Source organism: Rhamphochromis sp. 'chilingali' (genome assembly GCF_963969265.1).
Source record: "Rhamphochromis sp. 'chilingali' genome assembly, chromosome: 12".
NCBI classification, from domain to species: Eukaryota; Metazoa; Chordata; class Actinopteri; order Cichliformes; family Cichlidae; genus Rhamphochromis; species Rhamphochromis sp. 'chilingali'.
In genome coordinates this window covers 17,424,281-17,443,761 of record NC_137939.1, presented here as the reverse complement: position 1 = coordinate 17,443,761, position 19,481 = coordinate 17,424,281, and the positions used below count along the sequence as shown (strand labels likewise).

The 19,481-nt window shown below is 45.2% G+C and overlaps 1 protein-coding gene across 1 annotated transcript in view; it reads left to right on the top strand.

The window, feature by feature from the left end:
- The first annotated feature begins 4,631 nt into the window (after positions 1–4,631).
- Positions 4,632–19,481, top strand: part of LOC308407814 (uncharacterized protein) — a 16,626-nt gene continuing 1,776 nt past the window's right edge. Inside the window, exons 1-3 of the mRNA XM_080899708.1 lie at positions 4,632–4,700; positions 18,172–18,279; positions 19,186–19,354. Of these exons, the coding sequence (XP_080755834.1) occupies positions 19,255–19,354 (100 nt within the window). The 5' untranslated portion in view covers positions 4,632–4,700; positions 18,172–18,279; positions 19,186–19,254. The remainder of the gene's footprint in view (positions 4,701–18,171; positions 18,280–19,185; positions 19,355–19,481) is intronic.

The following is a 19,481-nucleotide window of genomic DNA, read 5'->3' as shown; positions in this document are numbered from 1 at the left end:
CCCCCCACTGACATGAGGGCTGCAGCAATTCAATTAAATTTACAATTCAATTTTATTTATACAGCACCAAATCACAACAACAGTCACCTCAAGGTGCTTAATATTGTAAGGTAGACCCTACAATAATACATACAGAGAAAAATTCAACAATCATATGACCCCCTATTAACAATAGGTTGGGGAGAAAGAAGGAAGACAGGATAGAAGACATGCTGTGGAAGAGAGACAGAGATTAATAACATGTTTGATTCAATCCAGAGAGGTCTATTAACACATTGTGAGTGAAGAAGGTGACTGAAGAAGAAATAGTCAATGCATCATGGCAGCCTACACCTACTGCAGCATAACTAAGGGAGAATTCAGGGTCACCTGGTCCAGCCCTAACTATATGCTTTAGCAAAAAGGAAAGTTTGAAGCCTAATCTTAAAAGTAGAGATAGTGTCTGTCTCCCAAATCCAAATTGGAAGCTAGTTCCATAGAAGAGGGGCCTGAAAACTGAACTCTCTGCCTCCCACTCTACTTTTAAACACTCGAGGACCAGGCAATCCTCCACTGGCCCCACTCCTGCTACAAATTGTGGTAATGGGTTCGGAACACACAGGATGACACACTGGATGACACAGAACAAACACAGTTATGTCTGGGCAGCCTGGGATATTTGCAGTGTTGGGAAGGTTACTTTTAAAATGTATTCCATTACAGATTACAGAATACATGCCCCAAAATGTATTCTGTAACGTATTCCGTTACGTTACTCAATGAGAGTAACGTATTCTGAATACTTTGGATTACTTAATATATTATCATGCTGTTTACAACTACGTGAATGTACGATTGCTGTGATTTATTACTGTTACTGAAGGTTCGCGGCTCTGAACCGTAGTAAAGGGACCTCTGGCTAATACGTCGGGTTCCGTGTCGGGCTCGTAGCCGAAAAATAGCTTTACTTTGTTCTCTGGGTCAACTTTGCTTTCGAGAGACAGAGAGGCGTTGAAAGGCTGCTCCAACGGAACTTATTGTTTCGGAGGAAAACACGAACACAGCTTACAGTCGAGTCTTAATAGCTTACTTACAACTGGGCTCGTCAGGCACTCTTCTTTTGCTTGATTACAACTCGTACTTTTCCTTTTTCTCCCTCCCTCGCTCACAGACACATAACGTGTATGACAGTCCATTTTCCCTGCAGCACGGACTACACTGTCTATGATGCTACATTCTTTAGAGCTATGCCTGTAGCATTCTGCCTATTAGCTTAGCACAACAACAACACAGAGAGAGAGAGAGAGAGAGAGAGAGAGAGAGAGAGAGAGAGAGAGAGAGAGCGTCACCCTGTAACCATGGCAACTGTAACGCTGCCGCCTGAAACAACAGAACATAGCTGTCAAACAAAACTCAAACAGTCCTGACCCGCGACAATATGAAACAGGGAAGTACCGCCGTGTAATCCATTTATTTCAACAAAGTAACTGTATTCTAAATACCACCTTTTTAAACGGTAACTGTAACGGAATACAGTTACTCATATTTTGTATTTTAAATACGTAACGGCGGTACATGTATTCCGTTACTCCCCAACACTGGATATTTGCACTCTCAACTTTTCCCAACTGAAAAGTTGGCTTATAAACAGAAAACATGGACTCAATATCAGAGCAGGCAGAAAACACTTGTCCTTAAGGTCAACATTAATAAAACCTTTAGTATCAGTAATGGCTGAGCTGGAAACACAGGAAACAGCAGCTGGCTTAAAAACCTCTGACACCACTTCATTACACAGTCTTAATAACCTGAGCGATTTCATTTTAAGTTTTCTCAGAAATGCAGAATTGTTTAATTGCAAATGGCTCTGAAACATTGCACAACCCTTCTTCATGAATGGCAGATGCAAGAGCAAATCATTGTCTTTGCTTGATTAAGCTCAGGAATGAATGTCACGAATACTGAATCTTTTAAAACAGTGTTAACAGAAAGGATCTTACTCATGTGTCTGGCCAGACAGCGGGATGTCTGGGGTGCAGAATGGCAGTGGCGAGGCTGGAGAGCCGAGCGGTGATGGAGAGAAAGTAGAAGGAGAGAATCTTTCTTTCTGGCTGAGGATGGAGAGGTCTGGGAAGGCTCCTCTCTGACTTGCCAGAAAGAGAGCTGGGCCAGGAGGAGGGGAAACAGTCAGCTTGGGTAGAGACTCTTGGGAAAGAGGGTGTTGTGATGAGGAGCTACTGAAGGAATGAAGCAACTCTAGGGCTTGTAACCTCTCTCCAGCTGAAACCTAAATGAGCATACATTTTGGCAATTATTGGAAACCACCATCATCCCTCCTGATGATAGCATCCATGGCTGCCAAACCAACTGACAGTCTTTAGGTCCATAGACCCCTAATTCAGTCTCTCCATCTCCTCACTGAGCTCCATGAAAGCATCCACTTGGTCCATTCAGATCAAAGCATTAAGTCAGAGTATGCAAGGTGTGCATGCAGATGCTGGGAGGCAGGAAGAAGATAATAAACGGCCCACCTTCAGTTAAGGCTGATTGTGAAATAATACAAAAAAAAAACCCAACCCAAAATTGAACAGGGAACTATAAAAGAAAACGTAAGCCCATTTGACAAAGGCACCTTTGCTTTGGCAAACAGCTGGGAACACAGCAGGAACAATTTTGACAAAACAGGACAGGGGGAAGCAAAACTAAACATAATGAACATGGACTACCAAAATAAAATAGTAGCATGAACACTGAGAGTCAAAAAGGACACACAAGCTTGACACTGAGACTGTGAAAAACACAACAGCCTGGGAGACAAAGGACGAAATACAGAAGAATATGGGTACTGCTGGAAGCCAGAACGGAAGTGGACCCAAGAGCAGATGTGAACGAAAGTTTTATTTACAATACATGAAACAAATACTAGGAATGAGAACATGAACTAGAGGTATGGACATTGTTGAGACAACACCGGTCTCTGCGATTCTTTTGGTCCTGGTAGAGATCATGCTCAGATGTTTCCATGTTTTACACAATCCTTTTATTACCCATTATTCTTACAGATGCATCTGGAGATCAGCACACTGCATTCCTATGCAGTCCTATGTTAAAGGCTGATCTAAAGAACTCCACACAACAGTTACAGTTATAACCTCTGGTCTCCTCCCCCCTACAGTAAACACCCCCACAATGGAAATACACTAGTACAGTGGCCAAGGGTGCTCACACCCTGACCCCCATCTCCTTTTATGGTAGTGCCCGTTTGCCCTTTTGTTACGTCCCCACATGACAACTAGGTGAAGGGAGTGGGGGATAGTAACAGTTGGATCCGGGTTGAAATGAAAAGGACGCCAGGCAGAGGAGTGTAACACAAAATAAATCTTTATTATAATTAATTAACCCAATAATCATATAAGCAGTAACAACAAAAAGAGACAGCAACGCTGCTTTAATGATAACTTAGACAGGCCAACCCAAAAAGATGGTGGCCGCTTCAACTAAGAAAACAACAAGGATTCAACAGAAAAAGACAGCAACGCTGCTATTAGCAATAACCAGGCAGGCCAAACCAAGAAATGGAGGCCACCGTCACTTAAGCAAAACCACTGCCCAGTTGAGCTATTCACAACAAGCCACGCACAGTGGGGCTGGTCACACGCACAGTGGGGCTGGTCTCGCACGCACGCACGCACGCACGCACGCACACACACACACACACACACACACACACACAGCAGGCCTTTTCAACACCTAGACCAGACTCACACACAGACCAGCACAGAGGAAATCCACCAGAAGCTTCTCCCACCTCCACACTGCGCTCCTCCAGGTTAAATTCACCTCTGAGGGTAATTGGTGGTAAACGAGGGCAGATGAGCAGCAGGTGTGTCCTAAAAGGAGAAGGCAGGGGCAGAGAGAGACAGGGGAGGGGCAATAAAGAAGGAGGAGGAGAGGGAGAGGACAACACAATGCCCACACACTCCCACAGCCTCACAGGATGTAACATCCCCCCCCCCTTACATTCACACTATACAAAACACAGAACAAACGCATCATTATGCGCTGTGCGAGAGTGGAACAGCCACCAGATTCTCAGTCCCTTTCTTGTGTTGGATAACCAGATCATAATCCTGCACCAGCAATGCCCAGCGCATTAGTCGCTGGTTGTGGTTGTATATACGTTGGAGGAAAGTAAGGGGATTGTGATCTGTATACACCGTTACTGGAAAGGAGCTAGAGCCCACATACACAGTGAAGTGCTGCAAGGCCATCAGCAGCGCTGGAGCTTCTTTCTCTATGGTGGAATAGTTTAGCTGATGGCGCTTGAACTTTACAGAATAGTAGCAGACTGGGTGACACACACCCTCTGCGTCGTCCTGTAACAGCACCGCACCAGCTCCGGTGGCACTGGCATCAACTTCCAGTTTGAAGGGCTGAGAGAAGTTGGGGGCTGCCAGAACTGGGGCACTGCAACGGAGAGATTTTGCAGACTCAAATGCGTGCTGGCATTCCCCTGACCACTCAAAAGGGATTTTGGGGCTACATAGCTTTGTCAAAGGGGCCACAACTACCGCAAAGTTCCTACAAAAACAGCGATAGTATCCAGTCATGCCCAGGAACCGCTTTAGCTCCCGGCTAGTGGTTGGGGCCGGGTAGCTGAGGACAGCCTCGACTTTTGCCTCCACCGGGCGAACCTGCCCAAAACCCACCTGCTTTCCCAGGTAGGTGACTGTTGCTTTGGCAAACTCGCACTTAGCAAGATTGAAAGTTAACGAGGCTTCAGCCAATCGCTGAAACACTGGTTGTAGAATGGCCACATGCTCTTCCCACGTGTCTGTGTGGGAAGACAACATCATCCAAGTACACATTACACCGAGGCACACCCCCCAACACCAGCTGCATTAAACGCTGAAATGTGGCCGGAGCATTTTTCATGCCAAACGCCATCACAGTGTACTGTATGAAATGGTCGGGTGTGACAAATGCAGAAATGTCAGAGGCTCTGGGGGTCAAAGGCAGGTGCCGATACCCTTTAAGAAGGTCCAGTTTGGAAATGAATTTGACAGGACCTATATTGTCAATGCAATCCTCCATACGAGGAAGTGGAAAAGAATCAGAGATGCATTTACCTTCCGGTAGTCGGTGCAGAAACGTGGGGTGCCATCAGACTTGGGCGTAAGCAAACACGGGGAGCTCCAAGGGCTGTGGCTGGGTCGTGCCAAACCGTTCTCTACTAGATAGCTGACTTCCTTCTTCATCACCTCGCGCTTTCCCATGGGACAGCGGTACGCATGCTGTTTGATTGGGGTTGCATCACCAACACTGATATCATGTTCACAGACACTAGTACGCGAGGGCACATCACCAAAGAGAGAAGTGTAAGAGTGCAGTAGGCTAAGCACATCTTCGCATTGTGAAGGGAACAGATGAGACAAGTGGGCCGTTACCTCGGCTAAGTAAGCTGAATTCGCCAACCGCCCACACTGTTGTCCCTCAGAAAGCATATGCAGATTGTCGTCAGCACTGGCCTATACGCTAGGGTTGCCAACTCCCTGAAAAATAAATAAGGGACACCTCGTGGCCAGGGCCGGGCGACCCAGTTGTCTTCACCCTTCCCAGTGTGGTGAATTTTCTAGCTCTTTTTTTGTGTGTGAAATTATTTTTTTAACCATTTGACTTGAAGTTGATTTAAGTACATGCATATTCTATTCTTTGTGATATGAACACATGTGAAACAAATGATCATTTAGCCATTTATTTTTAGCTCAAAATGACAACATTAACACAGTAAAACAGGTCTCTTTCTTAAACAGAAGCCTGTCATGCTTAACTTTTGAGAATATAAGTAAATCTTTCTTTAAAAGAACTCTGTCCTGCTTAACTTAAAATAATAGAAAACAATAGAAAGAAAAATATTCTTGTAACAGTGCACATTTAGTGCATTTAGTACAATTGGCTTCAGTTGAGGTATTATTTCAGCTTTTCTAATGCTAATCAGCTGCTCCTGTTTGTAAACCCGCTTGTTCCCATGATTACGCATCTTAACTCATCATCATTATTCATCTATGTATTACTTTTATGTATTAGTCATCTATTTGTTGTAATCATCTATCCTTGCAGTTGTTTATTACACAAAATAAATTATATTATCACACTTCTGGCCACATAGCGCTGATATTCACTGCACATGCCCATAGTAACTTTTTCCAGCCAGGTGTTTTCCTTTTCCCATTCTTCCCTTTCTCTGAGGGGAACAAACATTGCTGCTCTAATGCTGGGCTTACACTGTGCGGTTTTTGGCCCATTTTGAGCCGATTTTTGAGTGATCGGACCGATTTTGGCCTTCATCGTGCGTCGTGTAGTATACGTGGGGTAACGAGAAGTGATTAACACCTCACGACCAGCTCCCGATCATCAATCGCTCGTGAAGGTGTCACCACAGGCGCTCACACTGCTCACGCGCAAACACGTAAACGTCGGTGAAAAAGACGGAGCAGCACAGCAGTGCAGCGTGTGATCTGGACACAAGCGATGGAGGCACTACTTGTAGAACTTCGAAAAGGCTCGGATGAGCTTTCCAATGTGGCCTCACAAAATGATCACGACCACAACAACCGTGAAAATAGTTGGATTTACATTGCTGCTCAATCACAGCTGCCTGATCAATGTTTTTCATTAGCAATTTAGCAAAGTTGATGGTGGTGGTGGCGTGTCTGTGTGAGTGAAAGACAGAGAGAGGGAGAGCGACAGATTTTCTGTTATAACCTTCATTTTATGGAGGCACAGTGTGAGCACTCAGGTCGCATCAGAGCATCGGGCGGTATAGTGTGAGACCTGCATCGTGACCTACCAACTTCTAACCCCTGCGAGTCAATCGTGCAGTTTGAGCAGGAGCTGAATAACGTGACTGAAAAAATCGCACAGTGTCTGCCCAGCTTTAGGTGTACTGTCGTCCGAGACTTGCACCGCAGTGTCAGCGTTTGTTTCCCTGTTGGCCATGCTTGTTGTTGTGGTCATCTGTTGTCTTCCGGTATTTTCTCCGTAAGCGACCTTTCCTCGACCAATGAGATGAGCGGTAATCTGAATTGTCATACTCGAATTGTCATAAGTGTGGTGTCAGCTCATTGGTCACAAAGCAGGAGAGGGGCTGGGAATTATGTTTTCAAACAAAGCGTTAATTCCATTAACATTTATAGACTACTTTTGATTCTCACTGTATTATGGGACAAAGTGTGTCCCTTATTAGCTCAATACGGGATGTGTACTTTTGTTTCGAAATACGGGACGATTCCATATTTTAAGGGACGGTTGGCAACCCTACTATACGCTCAGCACGATGGCAGAGACAGAACTGGGGGTTGCTGCGCTGGCAACAGTCTCATGGGTTTCCCTATCATAGTAGGGTTTCAACACGTTAATGTGGCACAAGGCGAGTTTTCCTCCTGCGTTCTGGGGTACTGAGGACATAATCTGTTTCAGACACCTTCCTTACTATAACATATGGTTCCGCAACATGGGCCGAAAGAGCAGAACCGGGAAACGGTAGCAACACTAGGACTTTGTCTCCAGCCTGAAAAGGTCTTTTCACAGCCTTTCTGTCATACAAATTCTTCATGCTTGCCTGGGAGGTGGCGCTGTCACTTGGTGTTCGCTCGCTCTGCGGTAGAGTATCACTTCCTGTTCCTGCTCAAACACAGTGGTGTTTCTGAGTAGCTTATTTGCTTAGAAATTTAATTAACAACTTTTAAATACATTCTTCTTTCATAGTATAATTTTCACGTGCTTCATCCGAAGCACACTTTCTGTGTACTCACTACCTAATTTATAGCCAAAGTATTCACTCACTGTCTCTGTACTGTTTCGCTAGCTTAGCTTAGCTCGTAGCCGACTCGTTAGCACCATGGCTACTTCACCTGTCCCTCCTGCACTTTCTTGCTCATTGTGTCAGATGTTTAGTTACTCCTCGGCCTCCTTTAGCAGTAATGATATCTGTAACAAATGTAGCATATTTGCAGCTCTGGAGGCCAGGATTACTGAATTGGAGACTCGGCTTCGCACCCTTCATTCACCTGTAGCTAGCCAGGCCCCTGTAGCTGGTGCAGCCGAAGATAGCATAGGCCCCGCTAGCTGTTCCCCGGCAGACCCCAAGCAGCTGGGGAAAGAGGGCGGCTGGGTCACGGTGAGGAGGAAGCATAGTCCTAAACAGAAGCCCCAGGTACACCACCAACCCGTTTATGTGTCTAACCGTTTTTCCCCACTCGATGACACACCCGCCGGGGGTCAAACTCTGGTAATTGGTGATTCTGTTCTCAGACATGTGAAGCTAGAGACACCGGCAACCATAGTCAATTGTCTTCCAGGGGCCAGAGCAGGTGACATTGAAGGAAATTTAAAACTGCTGGCTAAGGGTAAACGTAAATTCAGTAAAATCATAATTCACGTCGGCAGTAATGACACCCGGTTACGCCAATCGGAGGTCACTAAAATCAATATTGAATCGGTGTGCAACTTTGCTAAAACAATGTCGGACTCTGTAGTTTTCTCTGGTCCCCTCCCCAATCAGACCAGGAGTGACATGTTTAGCCGCATGTTCTCCTTAAATTGCTGGCTGTCTGAGTGGTGTCCCAGAAACGATGTGGGCTTCATAGATAATTGGCAAACCTTCTGGAGGAAACCTGGTCTTGTTAGGAGAGACGGCATCCATCCCACTTTGGATGGAGCAGCTCTCATTTCTAGAAATATGGACAAATTTATTAAACCCCCCAAAATATGACTATCCAGAGTTGGGACCAGGAAGCAGAGTTGCAGTCTTACACGCCTCTCTGCAGCTTCTCTCCTCCTGCTACCCCCCCAAAAACCCATCTCCATAGAGACTGTGTCAGCTCCCAAACAGACAAAAAACAAATTAAAAACCAGCAACAAACGACTTAAACATAAACAATTACAAAGAAAGAACAATACAGTATCCACATCTGAACCAAAGAGTAAAACAGTGAAATGTGGATTATTAAATATTAGGTCTCTCTCCTCCAAGTCTCTGTTAGTACATGACTTAATAATTGATCAACAAATTGATTTACTCTGCCTTACAGAAACCTGGTTGCAGTAGGATGATTATGTTAGTTTAAATGAATCAACACCTCCGAGTCATTCTAACTACCAGAAACCTCGAAGCACAGGCCGAGGGGGCGGTGTGGCAGCAATTTTTCACACCAGCCTATTAATTAATGAAAGACCAAGACAGACTTTTAATTCATTTGAAAGCCTGATGCTTAACATTGTCCACCCCAGCTGTGAAACTCAGAAACCAGTCTTACTTGTTATCATCTATCGTCCACCTGGGCCTTACACAGAGTTTCTGTCTGATTTCTCAGAGTTTATATCTAATTTAGTTCTGAGCTCAGATAAAATAATTATTGTGGGTGATTTTAACATCCATGTAGATGCTAAAAATGACAGCCTCAACATGGCATTTAATCTGTTATTAGACTCAATTGGTTTCTCTCAAAATGTAAAAGAACCCACCCACCACTTTAATCACACTCTAGATCTTGTTTTAACATATGGCATAGAAACTGAACATTTAATAGTGTTTCCTGAAAACCCTCTCCTGTCTGATCATTTCCTGATAACATTTACATTTACAATAATTGATTACACAGCGGTGGAGAGTAGACTTTATCAAAGTAGATGTCTTTCTGAAAGCGCTGTAACTAAGTTTAAGAATATAATCCACCCACTGTTATCATCTTCAATGCCCTGTACCAACACAGAGCAGAGCAGCTATCTGAACGCTACCCCAACAGAGGTCGATTATCTTGTTAATAATTTCACCTCCTCACTACGTACGACTCTGGATACTGTAGCTCCAGTGAAAACTAAGGTCTCTAATCAGAAGTATTTGACTCCGTGGTATAATTCTCAAACACGTAGCCTAAAGCAGATGACTCGTAATCTGGAGAGGAAATGCCGTGTCACAAATTTAGAGGATCATCATTTAGCCTGGAGAAATAGTTTGCTGCTTTATAAGAAAGCCCTCCGCAAAGCCAGAACATCTTACTATTCATCACTGATTGAAGAAAATAAGAACAACCCCAGGTTTCTCTTCAGCACTGTAGCCAGGCTGACAAAAAGTCAGAGCTCTTTTGAGTCAACCATCCCTTTAACGTTAACTAGTAATGACTTCATGAACTTCTTCACAAATAAAATTTTTATCATTAGAGAAAAAATTACCAGTAATCATCCCACAGATGTAATATTATCTACAGCTACTCTTAGTACCATTGATGTTAAGTTAGACTCTTTTTCTCCAATTGATCTTTCTGAGTTAACTTCAATAATTACTTCCTCCAAACCATCAACATGTCTTTTAGACCCCATTCCTACAAAACTGCTCAAAGAAGTCCTGCCATTAATTAATTCTTCGATCTTAAATATGATCAACCTATCTCTAATAATCGGCTATGTACCACAGGCCTTCAAGCTGGCTGTAGTTAAACCTTTACTCAAAAAGCCATCTCTAGACCCAGCAGTCTTAGCTAATTATAGGCCAATCTCCAACCTTCCTTTCATATCAAAAATCCTTGAAAGAGTAGTTGTCAAACAGCTAACAGATCATCTGCAGAGGAATGGTTTATTTGAAGAGTTTCAGTCAGGTTTCAGAGCTCATCACAGCACAGAAACAGCTTTAGTGAAGGTTACAAATGATCTTCTTATGGCCTCTGACAGTGGACTCATCTCTGTGCTTGTCCATCTAGACCTTAGTGCAGCATTCGATACTGTTGACCATAATATCCTATTAGAGCGATTAGAACATGCTTGTAGGTATTACAGGTACTGCACTGCAGTGGTTTGTATCATATCTATCTAATAGACTCCAATTTGTGCATGTAAATGGAGAGTCCTCTTCACACACTGAGGTTAATTATGGAGTTCCACAGGGTTCAGTGCTAGGACCAATTCTGTTTACATTATACATGCTTCCCTTAGGCAGCATCATTAGAAGACATAGCATACATTTTCACTGCTATGCCGATGACACCCAGCTCTATCTGTCCATGAAGCCAGATAACACACACCAATTAGTTAAACTGCAGGAATGTCTTAAAGACATAAAGACCTGGATGGCCGCTAACTTTTTGCTTCTTAATTCAGATAAAACTGAGGTTATTGTACTCGGCCCTGAAAATCTTAGAAATATGGTATCTAACCAGATTCTTACTCTGGATGGCATTACCTTGGCCTCCAGTAACACTGTGAGGAACCTTGGAGTCATTTTTGACCAGGACATGTCCTTCAAAGCACATATTAAACAAATATGTAAGACTGCTTTCTTCCATTTGTGCAACATCTCTAAAATTAGAAATATCCTGTCTCAGAGTGACGCTGAAAAACTAGTTCATGCATTTATTACTTCCAGGCTGGACTACTGTAATTCATTATTATCAGGATGTCCAAAAAACTCACTGAAAAGCCTTCAGCTAATCCAAAATGCTGCAGCAAGAGTACTGACAGGGACTAGAAAGAGAGAGCATATTTCTCCTGTTTTGGCTTCCCTTCATTGGCTTCCTGTTAAATCCAGAATTGAATTCAAAATCCTGCTCCTCACATACAAGGTCTTAAATAATCAGGCCCCATCTTATCTTAATGACCTTGTAGTACCATATCACCCTATTAGAGCACTTCGCTCTCGCTCTGCAGGCCTAGAGTATTTAAAAGTAGAATGGGAGGCAGAGCCTTCAGTTTTCAGGCCCCTCTTCTGTGGAACCAGCTTCCAGTTTGGATTCGGGAGACAGACACTATCTCTACTTTCAAGATTAGGCTTAAAACTTTCCTTTTTGCTAAAGCATATAGTTAGGGCTGGACCAGGTGATCCTGAATCCTCCCTTAGTTATGCTGCAATAGACGTAGGCTGCCGGGGATTCCCATGATGCATTGAGTTTTTCCTTTCCAGTCACCTTTCTCACTCACTATGTATTAATAGACCTCTCTGCATTGAATCATATCTGTTATTAACCTCTGTCTCTCTTCCACAGCATGTCTTTTATCCTGTCTTCCTTCTCTCACCCCAACCGGTCGCAGCAGATGGCCGCCCCTCCCTGAGCCTGGTTCTGCCGGAGGTTTCTTCCTGTTAAAAGGGAGTTTTTCCTTCCCACTGTCGCCAAAGTGCTTGCTCATAGGGGGTCATATGATTGTTGGGTTTTTCTCTGTATCTATGAAGCGCCTTGAGGCGACTTTTGTTGTGATTTGGCGCTATATAAATAAAATTGAATTGAATTGAATTGAATTGAATTGGGATGCACACAGGGCCTCTTTTGATAATGAGGTAGCATGTTGCCAGCGATCCCTACACGTCTTCACAAAATCTGCCACGTTAGTTTTTGGAACACCACCGCTAAGGAACCCCTCTTTCAACAACTTTAGTGGGCCCCACACATCACGGCCAAACACAAGGGTAGCTGGGCTGAACCCCACGGACTCCTGCTTAGCATCGCGTATCGCAAACAGCACAAAGGGGACACCCTCATCCCAACTCCTGCCCGTGTCATGGCAGCACTTTTTCAGCATCGCCTTAAGCGTCTGGTGCCAACGCTCAAGTGCACCCTGCGACTCTGGGTGGTAAGCACTGGGCACAGAGCGAGAAATGCCAAGGGAGTGTAAAGTCTATTTAAATGCTCGGGATAAGAAGTTAGTTCCCTGGTCCGTTTGCACTGTTTTTGGGAGACCAAAGGTGGTAAAAAATTTGATTAGCGCCTTAGTAATGTTTGCAGTGGTGATCCTCCGCAGAGGAATTGCTTCGGGGAATCTCGTGGACAAACACATTATGGTCAATAAAAACTGATTATCTGCCCGTGTTCTTGGCAATGGACCAACACAATCCACCAAAACGTGTTCAAATGGCTCACCAACAGCAGGTATTGGACATAGTGGGGTGGGGGGCACAGTTTGGTTTGGTTTGCCCACTAGTTGACACGTGTTACAGGTATTACAATACCTTGCAACATCTGCCTTCATTGCCGGCGAGAATAAGTGCTGCAGAATACGGTCATACGTTTTAGTTATCCCCAAATGTCCTGACCAGGAATGATCATGGGCTAATTGTAGCACATGCTGACGGAGACTAGCCGGGACCACTATCGGTTGGACTACACTTCAGTCCTCCCCTGGCTTTGAGGTCCACCTGCGCATTAACAATCCATCACAAACAAAAAAATGTCTGCTTCCTGTCTCCTGTCGGACCATCACTCTCATCTATGGCGGCAAAACATTTGGCTAATGACGGGTCCTCTTTCTGAGCATCATAAGGGCCCCCCGTGTGAGGAGGGGGGGGGGGGGGGGCTGCGGGTTCAGGAGCAGGCTCAGCTACCTCTTGAGCCAGTTCCTTGGCATCAGGACCCACCTCCTCCTCGGAGGGCATCATATCCTTTTCCAAAATAGAGCCAGTCACCGACTCTGACAAGTCAACCACTTCTCCCTGCCGATGGGCGTGTGACCGGGTAAGAACACCTACAGGAAATACATCCGGGTGCTGCCGGCTTAAAGCATCTGACAAAGGCCTTGGGTCAGGAGTCTTCGTGACCTCTGGGGTAGGATAAACCTTCCCGCCTGCTATGTCATTGCCCATTATGAAATCCACGCCATCAATTGAGAAGCAAGGACACACAGCCACAGGAAAAATACCACTTACTAGGTCACTCCGCACCCAAATTCGATTGAGGGGGGCAGGCACATAAGTCATCCCGACGCCTCTCACAATAACGTCAGTGCCACTGGCAGTCTTTTCATCAAAGGCAAGTGCACTGGCCAGCATGAGGGACTGTGAGCCACCTGTGTCACGTGAGATGGTCACAGTACGCTCATCTTCAGGCTCACCAGAGAGCGACACCGCTCCTTTAAAAATGAAGGGTTTAAAACATTCATCAGGAGTCTCAGTGCTAAGGGGTCTGTTAACAGGAGGAGCGATTTTAATCAGCCCCATCCCTTTTGGCTTACGTGGTGGCTGTCTTCGCCTGTAGGCCTCGCAGTCCGCTATTAAATGGCCAGATTTAAAACAGTAAAAACATTTCCGGTCTGACCTGGGACGAGGCACAGGTACCTCTCCCCTTGTGTCTGGCTCACCACTAGCACCACTAGCCTTCGCTAGGGTGTCGCGTCGCTCATGCATAACGACACTGGCTTTATGGACGAGTGCGAACTCGTCCATAAAGCGGCCTGCTGCAACGTGGAAACCTTCTGTTCGTTCAGATATACTGTCATCCGCTCGGAGAATCAACTCCCGTACTGAAACTAGGTCTGCGGCTTTATAGGCCATACACATATACATATAAGTGTGACCTCTGTGTAGTGTCTTCTCTGGTCTGCATTCACAACAAAAAGGCAATGGTTAGAATGCTCTCTTTTTAATTTCGTGGGCAATCAGCACAAAATCTCGCAGGAATCCTCCATTATTCTGAGGATTACATTTCCACTTGCAGTGTGATCGTATAGTGGTAAATTTATACAACCAAAATAGAAAAACTTCAACACCATTAACATTGCATGTTAAATTTCCCAAATGAAAGGAATATAGAAATATATTTTAAAGCTGTGTTACAGAGTATAGCATGGTGGAAAAGGATGGAGAGAATCCCCCACTAAGCTTTTGGGTAGGCATTTCTTTAGATTTTGTTTTGTATTAATTGCATGCTTTGGTGTTTGTTTGTGTTTGATGTGAGGTGTGGGCGACACCCATGTGGGAGTGGAGATTCTACTTTAGTCCAGCTGCCAGCTATTTGGAGTTGAATACAGGGAGCAGCTGATAGGGGAGGATTGGAGCCCTTCTCTATAAAGGGGAGAGGAAACAGGAAGTAGGGGTTGTCGTTGTTTTTTTAGTAGGACACTGGTGAAGCAGGGAAGCCTCGAAGATCCAGGATGAAGTGTGCACATTTTAATGGAAAAGATTTTTAACCTGGCCTGGTTTTGCTTTTAAAATAAACTGAGGATGTTGGGATGTGAGTGGATGTGCTGGAAGGCAGGAAAACAAACACTGGACTGGAGACTCTCTGTGCCCCTGACAAGGAAACTGGACAAGTTTTGGGGAAGTTCCAGCTCCCAGGATGTGATGTGGAGACCCAGCCTCGAACGAAGTCAGGCCTGAAAAGGTGGGTGGCAAGCCTTTTTGAGGAAGCTGCAGGATTGATACGTTTTGGCTGCTTGTTCTTCCAAGTGACCACCTTTCCCCTGTTTGTAACCAGGCTAACAACCCTGACCGCGGTGGTTTTGGGCCTTGGATTCCTGGCCAGAGTTGTGTCTTCAGCCAGTAGTTTTACCCGGAGAAAGAACAAATAAATCTTGTGTAACCCATTACAGTGTGCGTGTGGTGGTTCGTTACTGGTCAATATTAGAGCTACTACTTTCTTGTACGGAGGCCATTTTGGGCCTTACGTAACATTTGGCGTTTGTCGACAGGATTTGTGACCAGTATACAAACCCACCTGCCTTAGACTGATTAATATGGCGGATGAGCTATCTGAAACCATTAATATGGTGTCACCATTCTTTATTGGTGCGCCCTGGGTACCAAAATTTTGTGGGCTTAACACGAATTATGAAGATTGGGCGAGCCAAATTAGTGCAATGCTCCGTGCTCAAAAGTGGTCGATAGAACAGCAGTGTGATTTTGTACTGAGTGCATTAGGAGGAGAACCACGACGTGAAATTCTTATTTTGGAGCAAGTGGAGCGGGATACGCCAGATAAGATCTTTCTTCAACTTAAAGAACTGTATGGGGATAAAACAGCTGTGGGTACCTTGCGTGCCATGTTTTATGAGTGCAGACAAAGGGCAGAAGAGCCTATTAGAAAGTTCACTTTACGTTTAAGGGAGATAGGCCATCGCCTGCAAACAAAAGAGTCACAAGACCCTCGGCGTGCCGACCTGCACATGCGTGATCAGTTTGTCTTGGGCCTCAGGGAGGGTGAGATACAGCACGATCTACGGCGTCTGTTAAGGCATGACCCTAATCTCTCATTTGAACAGGTGCGTAAAGAGGCTTTGCAATTGGAAGCAGATGCGCTGCATAGTTTATATGAAGACTCCGCTTGTGCCGTAGTAAAAGGGGATCTAAAGTGGCAGGATACCTTGAATTGGAAATAAGTCTTCAAGTAACTTAAAGAAGTCCAGACGCTTTTCTTTGCAAGCTCCTTTGACCTTGAATTGGAAAGATAAATTTAAAGTGGAGATTCTCGCAGAAATGAAGGAGCAAATTATGGATCTCAAGAATACTCTTCAGGAGGAGCTGAGGGAATTTGTTCGACCAGCACCAATGCCACAGACGTGTTCAGCTCCCAGAGGTGAGAGAGAAAGGCGGAACTTTAGTTCCTCTCAGTATAGGAGATGTGCTGAAGTGTCTGAGCCACCCCCAGCGACAAAGCAAATCTCACGGTAGGTGGAACGACCACGGCATAAGTGGGATGAACAAGGGCAGCCCATCTGTAGTAAGTGTGGAGCCAGTGGACACATGGTAAGAGAGTGTCGGGGCACTCCATCTCAGATGGCTTTAAATGAGTAAATCCAGTCACTATGGGCCAGGTGACTGGAAAGGATGACAGTGGTCCAGCCCAGTTAAATCACTCTCAATTTCTAGGGACATGCCGTCAAGTAGAGGTATTCGTTGATGGTAAGGAAGTGACATTTTTGCTATATACTGGGTCTAATGTAACATTAATGGCACAAGCCTGTTTTAGGAGATTGTTTGGTGAGTAGGAGCCAGGAAAAGAAAGCGATCTCAATTGGTTAAAGCTGAAGGCAGCGAATGGATTGGCTATTCCTTATGTGGGCTATGTGCTAGCTGAAGTACAGGTGGGAGGCATTACTTTGAAGGATATGGGAATTGTGATTTCAAAGGATGATCCCAATAATCCTAATGCATTACCTATCTTAGGTATGAATATCATCGTTCCATGCTGGGATATGCTTTTCTCGAAACCTCAGATACAGACCCAGACCTGGCCTGTTGGCTCAACTGTAGACACTCAACAAGCGTGGGCATCCGCTTTTCAGGACTGTCAGAGAATTCAGGCAGCTGCCCCTGTACAACAGGTAGGGACCCTTCGACCAGCTTATCGCCATCCGGTGATGGTCCCTGAGCACAGCGAGCAGGTGATTTGGGCCAGGGCCCCACAGACACTGAGGAAAGGACAATGTATTTTGGTGGAGCCACTGGAAGGGCCTAGTACAGTTGCTGTTGCTCGATCCCTAGGAATTGTCCGTAGAGGCTGAGTCCCCATCAAAGTAAGGAACCTCAACCCTTTTCCTATCACGTTACGACGTTACGAGGCCCTTGCTACATTCTCCACGGAAAATGTTGACATTCAGGAGCCTTTTGAAGTTACTTTTGAGCAAACCAGGCCAGGTATTGTTGAAGTTGGTGTACACCAGGTGAGCTCGGAACCACCTGGTAAAGCTCCTCATATTGAAGTTATGACACAAGGGAAGTCAAACCTATCCATAGAGGAGCAAGAAAAGTTAAATGGTCTCTTGAGGAAATGGGGCGATGTGTTTGCTGCCGACGAAGAGGATTATGGCCACACAGATGTAATCACGCACTCTATCCCGACAGGTATGGCACCTCCCATTAGAGAGCGGTACAGGCCAATTCCCCCTAAAATGTATCAGGAAGTGCGAGAGTTGCTGAATAATATGATTCGATCAGGGGTGGTGAGGGAGAGTACAAGTCCCTGGGCAGCACCCATTGTCCTGGTACGGAAAAAAAATGGGGAATTGAGATTTTGTGTGGATTACCGCAAGTTAAATGCAGTGACACATAAAGATGCCCATCCACTACCTAGAATTGAAGAGACCTTGACGATGCTGACTAAATCAAAATACTACTCCACTCTTGATCTAGCAAGTGGGTATTGGCAAGTGAAAGTTTCCGAAGCTGACAGAGAAAAGACTGCATTTTGTACTCCTTTTGGCTTGTATGAATTTGAAAGAATGCCTTTTGGTTTGTGTAATGCCCCAGCAACATTCCAAAGGTTGATGCAAAGTTGCTTGGGAAGTCAAATCACAGAGTCTGCTTTTGTATATCTGGATGATGTGATAGTATACTCACCGGATTTCAACAGCCATCTAGAGCATCTGCAAGCAGTGTTTACAAGATTGAAGAGCTATGGGCTGAAGTTGTGACCTGATAAATGTGTTCTTTTCCAGCAGCAGGTGAAGTTCCTGGGTCACCTGGTGAACAGTGAGGGTGTGGCTCCGGACCCTGATAAGATTGCCGCTGTACAGAAGTGGCCGGCCCCGCAGACTATTCATCAGGTGCGTTCCTTTTTGGGCTTTGCCGGTTACTATTGGCGGTTCATTGCAGGATTTGCAAGTGTTGCTAGGCCTCTTAACTCATTGCTGGTGGGAGTACCTAAGAATAAAAAACAGAATATTCCCATAAACTGGGATGAGAATTGTCAACAGTCCTTTGATCTTCTGAAGCAGAAACTGCTAGAGGCGCCTATTTTAGCTTTTGCTGATTTCAGATTACCCTTTCAGCTCTACACGGATGCCAGTAAAGTGGGCCTTGGTGCAGTACTTTCTCAAGTACAAGATGGGAAAGAATGTGTGATAGCCTATGCTAGCAGAAGCTTAGCACCCACAGAAAGAGATGATGCAAACTATAGCTCCTTTAAATTGGAGCTGCTCGCTCTGAAATGGGCGGTGACTGAGAAATTTAAAGACTATCTATGGGGGTCTCTGTTTACAGTTTATACTGACAATAATCCATTGGTCCATTTATCGACTGCAAAAGTGGGCGCAGTGGAGCAACGGTGGGTAGCGCAACTTGCAAATTATCAATTTGATATCAAGTACCGGCCCGGCCAGGAAAATGTGAATGCTGATGTTCTGTCTAGAATGCCATTACAGGTGCAACCCCAAGATCTGGTGTCCCCACAGAGGGTGGGTGAAGGAGCACGGGTTCAGGCTGTGAACATTGATTGGGATCCAGGACACTGGAAAAGCTTACAGGAGCAGGACCCCACGTTGTATAGAGTGAGACATTATATGGCCCAAGGAAGGACACCATCGGGGGAGGAGAGACGTCAGGAGTCTACTGCAGTCTTAAATTACATGAGACAATGGTCACGGCTGGAGCTGTTGGAGGGTGTGTTGGTCCGCAGGGGAGTGGATTCCAACACATATGAGGCTTATTATCAAATCCTTGTTCCTTTGCAGGAACAGCAATTAACATGGAAGGCTTTCCATGAAAGGAATGGTCATCTGGGGGTGGCAAAGACACTCTCAATGTTGCGCCGTAGTTTTTACTGGCTTCAAATGGAGAAGAGAGTGCGTGACTGGACAGCATCCTGTGAACGGTGTGTACGTCATAAAGGCCGTGGTGACGGTAAGGCCCCGCTTATTCCTGTTTTGACACACGCACCTCTCCAAATTGTGGCGGTTGATTTCCTTACACTAAGTAGACCGGCAGACTCATACCAGTACATTTTGGTTGCTACTGATGTGTTTACAAA